The 14,057-nt window shown below is 46.3% G+C and overlaps 1 protein-coding gene across 1 annotated transcript in view; it reads left to right on the plus strand.

Moving 5' to 3' along the window:
* Positions 1-14,057, plus strand: part of P2RX4 (purinergic receptor P2X 4) — a 74,238-nt gene that overhangs the window by 26,324 nt on the left and 33,857 nt on the right. The window contains exons 3-5 of the mRNA XM_073585962.1: positions 3,866-3,937; positions 4,206-4,278; positions 7,490-7,586. Coding sequence (XP_073442063.1) covers positions 3,866-3,937; positions 4,206-4,278; positions 7,490-7,586 — 242 coding nt within the window. The remainder of the gene's footprint in view (positions 1-3,865; positions 3,938-4,205; positions 4,279-7,489; positions 7,587-14,057) is intronic.

Below are 14,057 nucleotides of genomic sequence, written 5' to 3' on the forward strand. Positions count from 1 at the left end.
GTCCCATGCCCATATACCCATCATACATATTCGCCATCCCATAGTCGAGTGCCCATATACCCATCACACATCCTTCATCTCATAGTTCCATGCCCATATACCCATCATACATATCCTCCATCCCATAGTCCCGTGCCCATATACCCATCACACATCCTCCATCCTATAGTCCCGTGCCCATATACCCATCATACATATCCGCTATCCCATAGTCGAGTGCCCATATACCCATCACACATCCTCCATCCCATAGTCCCATGTCCATATACCCATCATACATATTCGCCATCCCATAGTCGAGTGCCCATATACCCATCATACATATTTGCCATCCCATAATCGAGTGCCCATATACCCATCATACATATCCTCCATGCCATAGTCCAGTGCCCATATACCCGTCATACATATCGTCCATCCCATAGTCCCGTGCCCATGTACCCGTCATACATATCCTCCATCCCATAGTCCAGTGCCCATATACCCATCACACATCCTCCATCCCATAGTCCCGTGCCCATATACCCATCATACATATCCGCCATCCCATAGTCCAGTGCCCATATACCCATCATACATATCCGCCATCCCATAGTCAACCATTATGACGACGTGACCGGCGGCGGGGCTTGCAACCTATGATATCAGCGTCGCCATGGCAACCATTGTGACATCATAATGAGGGGCGAGGCTTGATACGCACACCCTTTCCCCAGTATGTAGATAGGGGCATTATGACATCATAAATAGGGGCGGGGCTTGACACGCACACACTTTTTCCCCAGTATGTAGTTAGGGGCAAAATTGTTTGATGAATTGGAACGCGCGGGGTTAAAATTTCGCCTCACAACATAGCTTAGGACTCTCTCGGGGTCCAGACGTGTCTGTGCCAAATTTTGTGGCTGTAGCTGCAATGGTGCGGATGCCTATCCCGGACATACATACATACATACATACATACATACATTGAGCTTTATATATTAGATCAAATATAAACGTTCAAATCACCCCCTTTCGCCCCATTCAAAATAAAACAATAAAAATAAAATCAAACATACACATATTCGGTATCGTCGCATTCAGAATCGCCCGCTCTATCACTTAAAACAAAAGGTTAACCTGATTGCTAAATGGCGTACCGAGAAAAAAAGTCAAAACGCCAGAATTACGTTTTTTTGATTGCTGCGACATTGTATTAAAATGCAATAATGGGCACTTAAAAGATCGTATCTGCACCAAAATGGTATCATTAAAAACATCTGCTCGGCGCGCAAAGAAATAAGCTCTCATCCAACCCGAGATCACAAAAAATGGAGATGCCACAGGTATCTGAAAATGGCGCAAGTTTTAATTTTTTTTTGCAAAGTTTGGAATTTTTTTTCACCACTTAGATAAAAAAGATCCTAGACATATTTGGTGTCTATGAACTCATAATGACCTGGAGAATCATAATGGCAAGTCAGTTTTAGCATTTAGTGAACCTAACAAAAAACAAGTGTGGGATTGCACCTTTTATGCAATTTCACCGCACTTGGAATTTTTTTCCTGTTTTCTAGGACACGACATGGTAAAACCAATGGTGTTATTCAAAAGTACAACTCGTCCCACAAAAAAAAGCGCTCACATGGCCATATTGATGGAAAAATAAAAAAGTTATGGCTCTGGGAAGGAGGGGAGCGAAAAACAAAAACTCAATCCGTAAAAAGCTCTGGGGGTTAAACATCAGGAATAATTGGACATAGTAGTGTTATGCCAGACCACGGCTTTTGATTACTTTGCCTAATGCTAGTATATAAATTGCAAACTGCATTAGGGATAGAACCAAGCACTGTTGCCCTCTCTATTTTGAGGGGAGTAGGCGCTAGTAGTTGCTTGGTGGTCTTCCAGCTAGGAAGGAGCTAGATCATTAAAGACCTGTGCTATTCTGCCGCATTGCTTAAGTCTGTGTATTATGATGCTGTAAGACAGGGGTGGGGAACGTCTGGCCCGCGGGCCATATACGGCCCGCCATATCATTTTGTTCCGCCCGCAGCCACTTTCCCCATTTTTTGCCTGCGGGCCCTTTAAGAGGTGCGCGCGGTATTCTGCCGTGCTCCCCCCCCCCCCCCTACTTTGCCAGCGCAGCAGCTCTGATGGCCAATATCTGTTCCTGTGTGAGCGTGCGGTCACGTGGTACCGCTCATTAAGATCATGAATATGGACGCCACTGCACTCTCATAGGCGTGGCATCCATATTCATGACCTTAATGAGCAGTACCATGTGACCGCACGCGCAAACAAACAGGAAGAACTGATACCCGTGCTGGTGGCGCCAGAGAGACCAAGCCGACGGCACAGGTGAGGTGAATGAGCGCTTGGGGGGAGAACAAGCTAGGGGCAGAATGAGCGGAGCATGCACTGGGGAGGTAATGAGCGGAGCCTGCACTGGGGTAACGGCTGCACTGTGCAGGGTAATCACGGTACCTCAGGCCCCATGTACCCCCCCATGTGCTGTATACCCCAGAAATGGGGTTAATCTGCAGGTCAGTAGCGTTCTGAACCTGCTTGGCTCCCGCATATAAAACCCCACTGCTGGGAGGAAATGAACTCTAATCCTCCCGAAGGTGTTCAGTCACGGCTTTGTAAATCTAGAGCAGCGGCTGTAACTGCACCCCCACCTTCATGGTTTCCAATGCAGAGCAGCTGTCAATCAGTGCGGAAGGCTGTGGTTACAGCCGCTGCTCTCCATACACAGAGCGGTGACTGAACCCACACTGGCGCCACCTCCATGCTGGAAACCATAACGCTGCTGGGAGAATTAAAGTTCAGCGGGGTTCAATCTGCAGGCGCCAAGCAGGATCCAAACGCAATTAACCTATATACCGTTTTTACAGGTGATAGGTTCCCTTGAAAACCTGAGCAACGAGTATACTCGCTCATCAATATTATTAATTTTATACGGCCCCCGAACGCTATTATAAAATTCCAAATGGCCCTCAACAGAAAAAAGGTTCCCCACCCCTGCTGTAAGATCTAAGAGTATTATTATTGTGCGCTCTGTCTCTTGCCACAAGCAGATCATTTGGTACTTATTTGAGTGCTGCTGAGTTAGTGCTAGTTTATTTTTCTGAAGCCAGACTTGAAATGCTTATAAATGCAGTCACCTGACATTCTGCTATCTATTTGGATAAAATTGCCGCTTTCTATGACTTTGTATAGAAAAGGCAGGTTAGAAGCTATTCATAACTTCTGGTTCCATGTTCTTCTACTGCAATGTTCTTTAATTGCCAGGACAAGCAGGAATTACTTTGCACCAGGGGGCAGGTCATATATTGTTCTGTGGACTCACTGAAGGATGTTTGATCTCTGGTTCATTTAGCGGAACCATTTTTGATCACTTCAATAAAATTCAAGTAAAATCTTCATCCCTGTAATTCAGTTGAAAATTGCTTGGTTTTCTAATGACATGTAATGAGTTTTCTCTTTCAATCTTATGTTTTTCCAATAAGTCCTAGGCTATACTGGCCCACTTTTGATTTAAGAAAATGTGAAAAGAGCATTAAAGGGAACGGTGGGGAAGAGGAAAGGTGTTTGGGGATTGTTGGGAAGCCTGAGAGAGAGATTTCTGCTATATGGATGTACTTTATTAGCAAGATTCAGGGTTTGTACGAGCCTATGGGTGTAGTGATGTGGAGTATGGCTGTGGTATCCTGCCCAGCGTGACCAGATTTTCTTGAATTTGTATTATTAATCCTTTGACTTCAAAATTTTCAATAAAACTGTACTGTTAAAAAGATGCTGGTCCACTTATCCATTGTAATGTGTCCCCTAACAGGACGGGACCTGTCTCATTAAGCCATATTTTACTAAATGTTATTTATTACAGGAAGAAAATGCGTTCTTTGTCATGACCAATCTAATTCTGACACCAAATCAAACCCAACGCCAGTGTGCAGAGGTGAGTTTTTATCTCCCAGATTTGCATAGATATCGGTTGAAGTTAAATTGATTGTTAGCTTTTGACAATCTAATTTTATTAAATACTCTGAAAATAAGGCGTTCAAAGTATGTCCTGCAGCTCGGACCCCCTGCCATTACATATTCTTTTCCTCTGAAGCACTACCACAGTGTACATTCAGAATTGCACCATGTCCGATCTATCCTTGTACTTGAGCACTTATACACAAACTACTATGGTTGAATTTCATTTATTTTTTTATTCCTAGCTACCGGATACTTCCACAATATGCCATTCCCATCGTAACTGTACCCCAGGTTATGTAGGAACGCACAGCAATGGTATGGCCTCATATTAATACACTTGCTCTGTATGGTTAAATATAAGTTCTCCAGGTTTAAACTCCGTCTAGAGCATTTATGAGAATGTTTGGAAGGTTAATTCATTGTGCTGATTTTCAAAGCCTTTAGGTTGAAATCAGTTGTAAATCTGCATCATTTCTTTAGTCTGTTCTGCAGCAAAACCTACACAATTTGGTGGGGATTTTGTCGCTGTGAAAGTCAATAAGTCCTTTGCGCCAATGCCTTTAATGCAATTAATCGTATGTACACTGTAAAATGACTTTACAGGGACTGACTGCTGAGCTTTATCTTGCAGCTTCATTAACTCGGAAAGACAGATCTTCAATGATTTCTGATTTTATAGTTTCATTCTGCACAATTCATTCTTGCAGATAATCTTGTTGGAGGACTGAACACCTCCAGCTGAATATATTTCATCAAAGCACTCCTAGATAACATCTTGAATTTCAGGTTTCACACTGATTTCCAATGCTCAATGCTTTTCTAGTACTCCAGCTATGCCTTAGCATATCTCAAAAGCAGCTAGCATTAGTATCATATCTAGCTGCTGGGAGGAAAGTATGGTTAGTTACCCTTTAAGGAAAATATTGAGGGAATGATATCCGTCAGCACGTTATCTGTCAACCTGCCCCCACACACCCAAACCGCATAAGGACATGCAGGTCTTTGACATGTAAATCCATTTACACATTTTTATCTTTTATCTGTTCCTGAATTCCAAAGAAATTAATGTTTTTCATTCATGTGAAAATGGCATTGAGTGCTCTGGGTGTGACAGAGAACTTCCCAAGCCTCTGCCTTCTTAGCCGGTTTCCCTACCTGGCATCAGCCTCTTTAGCTTGATTGATGGCTCACTGCATGATTTCCTGGCCTGACATCTCCTAGACCAGTGTTCCCCAACTCCGGTCCTCAAGGCACACCAACAGGACATGTTTTCAGGACCTTAGTATTGCACAGGTGATAATTGCATTACCTGAACAGGCAAGAATTCAAACACCTGTGCAATACTGAGGAAATCCTGAAAACATGACCTGTTGGTGGCTCTCGAGGACTGCAGTTGGGGAACACTGTCCTAGACAGTGAGCTATTAATCAAACTAAAGAGGCTGGAGCTAGGTGGAGAAATATTCCGGTGGAGATAGAGGCTTGGGAAGTGCTCTGTAAGGCATAGAGCGTTAAATGCCGCATTTGCATATTAATGAAACGGCTAATTTCTTGGGAATCCAACAATAGATTGAAATGTAAACCTGTCGACACTTTTCACATTTCTAAGACCTGCATGCCTAAATATTATTCTGGTTTGGGGGGGTAGGTTATTCTTAAAGACAAACTCCCTTTTAAGATGGTAAATAATAAGTAGTCAGTGAGGCTGTATCCGGATATTTAATTATAGTTTGTATGACACAATATTATCCCCAATGATTCATGAAGTGTCACCAATGTAGTGGTCCTCTTGATAGATCTGAAATTCACCAGCAAAGCTACATGTGTGAAAGTGACGCATGGTGTTCTTTTAGCCTTATTCCTGCTCTAGTCAACTTTGTTTTGCTTTTGAAAAATACACTGATCTATCGAGCTGAAACTGTATTCCTAATGTGTTTATCTTGAAATAAAAAAAACCCTATGAGTCAGATGCTTATTTCCTCATATTAGGGGGGAAATGCCATCTATAGCAATCAGAATAGTTCCCTCAATTAACTTCCCATCACAGAATCAAGTTCCCGTAATCTGTAATATTATATTTTTCAATAAAATCCTTCAGGTCCTCCTTGAATGGCTTCAATTAATTGACCAGAAAATTCAATAGTCTTTTAGAACTTTTAGGCTGTGTGCACACGCTGCGCAATTTTCCACGCAGATTTTGCAAAATCCGCAGGTCAAAAGACCTGCGGATTAGCCTGCGGTTTTCCCCTGCGGTTTGACACCTGGACAATGGAGTGGGTGTAAAACCGCTGCGGATTCCGCACAAAGAAGTCACATGCTGCGGTTTTGAAACCGCAGCAAATCCGCGCGGAAAATTCCGCACCGTGTGCATTGCGGTTTTTGTTTTCCATTGATTATAATGGTACTGTACAACGCAACAGAAACTGCTGCGGATCTGCAGCAGAATCCGCAGCATGTGCACACACCCTTACAGTGAGAAGAATCCACATCAAAGATGAGAACTTGTATTGAGATGTAGAGTATACCCTCTTTTATTGTTGCCTACCTAGGTGTAAAAAGAGCAATAGAAAGATGTCTTTTACTGTACATTGTAATAAGATCATCCTTAATCCTTCATTTTCTCTAAACAGAGAGACATGTTTGATAACCTGTTCCTATTTCCTTAGTAACCTTAATCACTCTTCTCTGCATCTGCTGTAGTTCAGTTGTGTCTACACTGGAGTCCTAAATTGTACGCAGTGGCCTGACTAGTGACTTGTATAGCATCAAAAGCATCGCTGCCTCTTTTTATTTTATTTTATTTTTTTTTTATTGCATTCCAAGACTTTATTTTTCTTTGCAACTGCTGCCTGGCAATGGTCACCAAAGTAGATTTTGATGTCCACCAATACATCCTAGCATTTTTAAGTGGAAATTTTATCAAGTGTTAAAGTGCTTGATATTTAATTGTAAATTTAGTTTCCTCCCCCCAAGGGAATGCCCTTATTTGTCTACACAGTTGCCAAATTTGCCATTTCTGCACCTAAACCTCCAGATTTCCTAAAATCCCTCTGTAATATTAAGATATCATTCTCTGAACTTGGCATTATCTGCAAGTATTGGAATTGTATTCTCGAAGCTCACAAGGTCATTATCAAACATCTTTAAAAAAAAAAAAGAGGGCCCAATACCGACCCTGTGGCATATAGGTGTGATGTGTGAGCGAATCAGCATGTGGTCAATTATTAACCATCTTTCTTTTTTCTCATCACTGAGCCATTTGTTAACCCAATTACACATATTCTCCCCTTAGCCCTATTGTTCTTTTTTATGGAGCACCATATCAAACGCCTTTTGTTTTTAGATCATTTTAGAGGTTGCATAAGTGGATGTTCCATTTCAATTCAACTTGATTTGTAATAGAAGAAAACTGTCACGGGGAAGAAACCAAGGAAAGGGGGTTTATATGCTTTTAATACTCATTGTGACTTATAGATCTGTAATTTATTTATTGATTTTAAAAAAAGTTGCAATCTTCTGTTATCTAGGAGTACAGACTGGACGCTGTGTGCCTTATAACGAGTCGGTGAGAACATGTGAAGTGAATGCATGGTGTCCAGTGGAAAACGACATAACTGTTCCAATGTGAGTGATACAATTTACTAATTTTATACAGTAACATTTCTGCAGCCCTGATTTCATTGGAAACTGATGGGTGTCAGGATTTTCTTAGTCATAGAAAAGTATATAAAGATAACTTGTAGTGTAGAAAATACTTAAACCACTCAGGACATGCCTATTTTGTGCCATTACTTATTAAAATGTTCCGTTGCACCGCATGCTGCACAAATAATGTGTTAACTACATTCTGTGGGTTAATGTATGCATGTATTTTTAAGTTGCCATTTAGAACTTTTCAAATTCAAAGATTTTATTGCAAGTGTTTTGACAAATTAGAGAAATTCAACAAATTACAACAATGCAGTTAAAACTGTAAGCATCAGACAATGCAGTAAAAAATGAAAACTAAAATGAAACGACAGGGAGCAGACGCGGACAAAGGGTAGAACTAGGAGAGATCATGAAGTAAACCTAACTTCTGATAGTGAACACTAGAGAGTATGTCACAAATGGCTTAAACTACAGGTGAATTATCGATGGATGGACCTATAAGGCTATGTGCACACCTTATATATTTGCTTGCAGAAACTTCTGCAAGGTTTCTGCATCTCTTGGCAGAAAAACAGTGGAAAAACAGGATTTTTGGGTTGCTTACCATAAAATCTGTTTCTCTGAGCCTTCATTGGGGGACACAGAGACCATGGGTGTATGCTGCTGCCACTAGGAGGCTGACACTATGCACAAAAAATGGTTAGCTCCTCCTCCGCAGTGTACACCCCACCGACCGGCAGGGAATTCCTCAGTTGGTGAGAAAGCAGTAGGAGAAGCAACAGAATAGATTGGTTACAGTTGAGTTGTTTGTTCTGTTTTCAATCAACCAAAGGAAGAACAGGAGCTGAAGAACATGGGAGGGTGCTGTGTCCCCAATGAAGGCCCCGAGAGACAGATTTTACGGTAAGCAACCCAAAAATCCTGTTTTCTCGTTCGCCTTATTGGGGGACACAGAGACCATGGGACGTCCCAAAGCAGTCCCTGGGGTGGGAAACAAACTTCCATCAGGCCAGCGGACTCACCACTGCAGCCTGCAAAATCCTTCGACCTAGGCTGGCGTCCGCCGAAGCGTAGGTGTGGACTTTAAAGAATTTCACAAACGTGTGAACCGATGACCAGGTTGCAGCTTTGTGGCCGGAGGAGCCACTCGATGCTTAACCCGGTATGCCTCCAAAATTGCTGATCTGATCCAGCGAGCAATAGTAGCCTTGGAGGCCGGGTGACCTTTCCGTGCCCCATCTGGAATGACGAAAAGAGAGTCTGTCTTTCGCAGGGAAGCCATCCTAGACAGACTCTCAGCGCCCTGACCAGGTCCAGCTTGTTCAAGGACCGCTCCCGAGGATGAGATGGATTCGGACAGAAGGAAGGCAGAACAATATCCTCATTGAGGTGAAAGGAGGACACCACCTTCGGAAGAAAAGAGGGCGGAGGCCGCAGAACTATCTTATCCTGGTGAAGTACCAAAAAAGGCGAGTGGCAACAAAGAGCCGCCAATTCCGACACGCGCCGGATGGAAGTGATGGCCACCAGAAAAGCTACCTTCCAAGAAAGGAGAGAAAGAGAAACATCCCTGAGAGGTTCAAAAGGAGGACCTTGCAGAACCTCAAGAACCAGATTAAGATCCCATGGAACCACGGGCGCTCGGTACGGAGGAGCCGTGTGAGCCACGCTCTGAAGAAAGGTTTTGACCTGAGGGCGGGAGGCCAACGTCTTCTGAAATAAAATAGACAGCGCCAAAATCTGACCCTTCAAAGAACTGAGGGCAAGTCCCGCATCCAGCCCTGCCTGAAGAAACGCCAGAACAGAAGGGAGCGAAGAGCACATGGGCGCGATGTCATTGGCCTCACACCAGGTGAAATAGGCCTTCCAAGCACGATAATAAATTTTGGAAGATGATTTCTTTCTTGCTCGGATCATGGTATGAATTACTCGATAGGAGAATCCTGCCCGTTTCAAAACCTCGGTCTCAACAGCCACGCCGTTAAATTGAGCGGCCGAGAATTGGGGTGGCAAATCGGGCCTTGAGACAGTAGATCTGCCCTGTCTGGAAGCTTCCAGGGGGCGTCCGCGAGAAGGTTGACAATGTCCGCGAACCAAGACCTTCTGGGCCAATTCGGGGCGATGAGAATGACTGGAATTCCTTCTGCTTTGATCTTCTTCAACAGCTTGGGAAGAAGCGGCAGAGGAGAGAACAGGTAGGGGAGTTCGAACTGCGACCAAGGAACGGCCAGAGCGTCTGCGCCCACTGCCAGATGGTCTCGAGACCTGGAAACAAACTGTGGGACTTTCCTGTTGAGGCGAGACGCCATCAGGTCGACATCCGGGGTTCCCCATCGACGGCAGAGCAGATGAAACACCTCCGGATGTAGGGACCACTCTCCCGTCGCGAGACCCTTGCGGCTGAGAAAATCGGCGGCCCAGTTGTCTACGCCGGGAATGTGTACCGCGGAAATTGTCGGGACAGAAATCTCTGCCCAATGAAGAATCTTGGACACTTCTGCCAGAGCTGAGACACTCCGTGTCCCTCCTTGGCGGTTGACATGCCACCGCTGTGGCATTGTCTGTCTGAATCCAGACAGGCAAGCCTCTGAGCAGCCTCTCCCAGTGGACGAGAGCCAGATCGCTCGTATCTCTAGGACGTTGATCGGCAGAGCTGATTCCTGAGTCGACCAACGACCCTGAACAGTGTAATTGCGGAACACTGCACCCCAGCCGAGGAGGCTGGCATCCGTTGTTACAATCTGTCAGTGACTGGGAAGAAAAGACCGACCCAAGTGGAAAAGAGGTGACGTCAACCACCAGTTGAGTGACCGCTTGACCCGGCATGAAAGACATACAGGGTGATCCAGGGACAGAGCCGACCTGTTCCACCTCGACAGAATGGCGTGCTGGAGAGGTCTGGCGTGAAATTGGGCAAAGGGAACTGCCTCTATCGCCGCCACCATCTTTCCCAGGACCCTCATAGCTGTTCGGAGGGACGGAAATCGTGTGGTCTGCAGCGATCGTACATCCTGCTGCAGGGAAAGAATCTTCTCTCGTGGGAGAGAGACCCTTGACCGACGAGTGTCGAACAGTAGGCCCAGAAACACAAGACGTTGAGAAGGAATCAGACAGGACTTTTTCCTGTTGACGATCCACCCGAAATTGGAAAGGGTGTCTAGGACGATCGTTAAACTTAGGCGAGCCTGTTGAAAAGAGGAAGCTTTGATCAGAATATCGTCGAGGTACGGAAAAAGAACGAGACCTCTGATCTTCAACAAGGCCATCAGCGCAGATATGATCTTCGTGAAGACTCTGGGAGCGGTGGCGAGACCGAAGGGGAGCGCGACGAACTGGTAATGTTCCTGGCAAATCGCAAAACGCAGGAACTTCTGATGTCCGGAGAATATGGGCACATGTAGATAGGCATCTTGGATGTCTATTGAACACATGAATTCCTGCTCCTCCATGGAAGCGATTACCGAACGAACCGACTCCATCCGGAAGTGGCGAAGGCGTACTCTTGTTGAGAAGCTTGAGATCCAAGATGGGTCGGACCGCCCCGCCTTTTTTCGGCACCACAAAAAGGTTCGAATAAAATCCTGTGAACTGCTCCGAGTCGGGAACGGGCACAATCACCCCGGAACTGAGGAGAAAGGTGATGGCCGTAAAGAACCCCGGGATCAAGGCTGGATCTTTTGGAGGACGGGATTCGAAGAAACGAGCCCGTGGAAGAGAAACGAACTCTATCTTGTATCCTGACGATACAACCTCCCTGACCCAAGCGTCCTCTACTGAGGCCAGCCAGACGTCCCTGAAGAAGAGAATTCGACCTCCCAATTGGAATGGACCCTCGGGAGTCCGACGATAGTCATGCAGATGTAGACCGTCCAGATCTGAATCTGGATGGTCTGCCCTGGGAAGAGTGGGATCGCTAGGAAGGAGTGGGTCTGAAGGAAACTTTCTTTCTATCTTGGCGCGCCTGCGGTCTTTGTTGGTTGGATGGGTTCTCCGCCATATTGAAACGGCGGAATGCCCGAAAGGGTCGAAACTGACGCCTTAGTGGAGGTCTGCGAGGCTTGGACTGAGGGAGGAGGGAACTCGTGCCTCCGGTGGCATCCTTAATAATCTGGTCCAATTGGGATCCAAAGAGGCGTACTCCCTGAAAAGGCTGATTAGTAAGAGACTTTTTAGAAGACAAGTCCGCCTGCCAGGCCTTGAGCCAAATTGTACGTCGGATTGCCACAATGTTGCTTGATGCCTGAACTGCGCAGGATGCCGCATCCAAAGAAGCAGAAAGCAGATAATCCCCCCCCGCATGGGAAATCTGATTGGCGAGATCAGCCAATCGCCCTGACGAAGATCCTTTACCCAAGTAGCTATGGCTTTTGCTGCCCAAGATAAAGCAAAGCTTGGACATACCGCCGCTGAAGCCGCTTCGAAGGCAGACTTAGCTAGGGATTCTGTAATCCTATCATTAGAATCCTTTAGAGACGCCACGCCTGAAAGCGGGAGAACCGTGTTATTAGAAAGTCTGGACACGGGCGGGTCCAAAGAGGGAGAAGCAGACCAGTTGTCCGTGAGCTCTTTAGCAAACGGGTACAGTACGCCGAGACGCTTTCCTCTTTGAAAGCGTCTGGTCGGATCTTCTCTTTCCCTGGTAAAATTCTTTCCAAACTCGGAATGGAAAGGAAATACCTGGAGGGTGTTTCCGCCCGTCTGAACGAAACCTCCTGATCTGAGGATTTCGCAGGGGGGTCAGCAATCTCGAAGGTCTGGTGAATCGCTGCAATGAGGTTCTGCACCGTAACCTTCATGTTCGCATACTGGTCTGAATCCAGCTCTAAAATCCCCTCAGAAGACCTGTCCGAGAACGCTTCACCTGACTCGGGAGAGGAGGCCCGGGAAGGAGGCTGCTGAGAAGGACTATGCGGTGAGATGGGACGAGGAGAGGCTTTCGGCTGGGGATCCTGCCTGGGTCTTTTGCGACTAACGCTGGCTGACTCAGAAGGAATCTCTTGAGACCTGCTGGACCCTGCAGAAGTGTCCGGGGGCAACTTATCCAGAACGGCTACTAGGGACTGAGACACCCTGGTGAGGTCTGCCACTGATTGTGAAAGAGATGAAGCCCAGCCAGGCATGGGGGTTCACTCTCACCTGGGGCCATAGATGGCTCCTGGGCGGCGTCAGGCTGAATTGGATTGCTACAGTCCAGGCAGAGGGGAGTGGACTGACCTGAGGGAAGTTTGCGATTGCAAGAAGAGCACGCAAAGTACTTGACTAGAGTGCAGGGGGGAGCCGTAGAGCGGGTACAATCAGATTTAGAGTTAGACATAGTGATAACTGAGGTAGTGCCGGAAGGTTGGGGGACAGAAGGCAGAGGAGGGTGTCAGTCTGCAGATGCAGAGCTACTCTCGGTCCGGTGTCCCCAGAGACAATGCTATCCGGCTTGTCTGCAGCTGCAGGTCAGAGCGAAATCCGGCTGACAGGCCCAGAGAACGATATCCGACTGACAGAACGGTGTCCGGCTGACAGGCTGAGAAGATGGCGACCGCCTGAGAGGAATGGGAAAAACGCACACTTCCAGGGGAAGAAGGGCGGAGCTAACCGCCAGGCTGAAAGAGGCACCGCCCGCTGGCCAAGAACAGGCTGGGGTGCAAGAAGGAGGCAGTGGGAGGACCTGGAACGGGCGGGAGAGAAGCCCGCTTAGTAGAAAGGGGCGGGGGGCGTGGCCGCGATGCTGAAGTAGGCCCGAATTGAAGCCGGGGCCTAAATTAATAGCGGCGGCCGCCTGTCAGCACGGGGTTGGCGCGGAGGTGCCGCTGCCGCAAAAGAAACCTGTCAGGGGGAAGGGAACGGGCTGTAAAAGAGAGAGAGAGCGTCTTCATGTTGGCGTCCGCCCGGAAGGCTGCTGGTCCTGCTACGGAGAACTGCGAGGATACGGGGTGGCAGTACACGCCGTACTCAGACTCCTTGTGGGAGTACAGATGTGACTATTCACTCTGTATCCCTCCGGAAAAACCTGAAAAGGAATGACGCACATCGAGGTAGATATGGGTCTAATCAAAGACCCGTGTCCACCTCCTACTGACACTAAGCTAAACTGAGGAATTCCCTGCCGGTCGGTGGGGTGTACACTGCGGAGGAGGAGCTAACCTTTTTTTGTGCATAGTGTCAGCCTCCTAGTGGCAGCAGCATACACCCATGGTCTCTGTGTCCCCCAATAAGGCGAACGAGAAATACTTGTTTTTTTTAATGCATTTTTCATGCGTTATTTTAAATCCATAGAGCTAAATAAAAATATATTAAAAAAAAAAATTGATGTAATTTCCTTGATCAACCTCTTATTTTTCATTCTTCATTGAAGACCATAAATATCATTACATACCATGTTCAAATTTATAATGTCTACACACACAAAACATCCCCATCCTGGTATGCATGGCCCCCTCATCCCTATCCTGG

Source organism: Dendrobates tinctorius, unplaced genomic scaffold (genome assembly GCF_039654945.1).
Source record: "Dendrobates tinctorius isolate UK_male_01 unplaced genomic scaffold, ASM3965494v1 ptg000090l, whole genome shotgun sequence".
Taxonomy (NCBI): domain Eukaryota; kingdom Metazoa; phylum Chordata; class Amphibia; order Anura; family Dendrobatidae; genus Dendrobates; species Dendrobates tinctorius.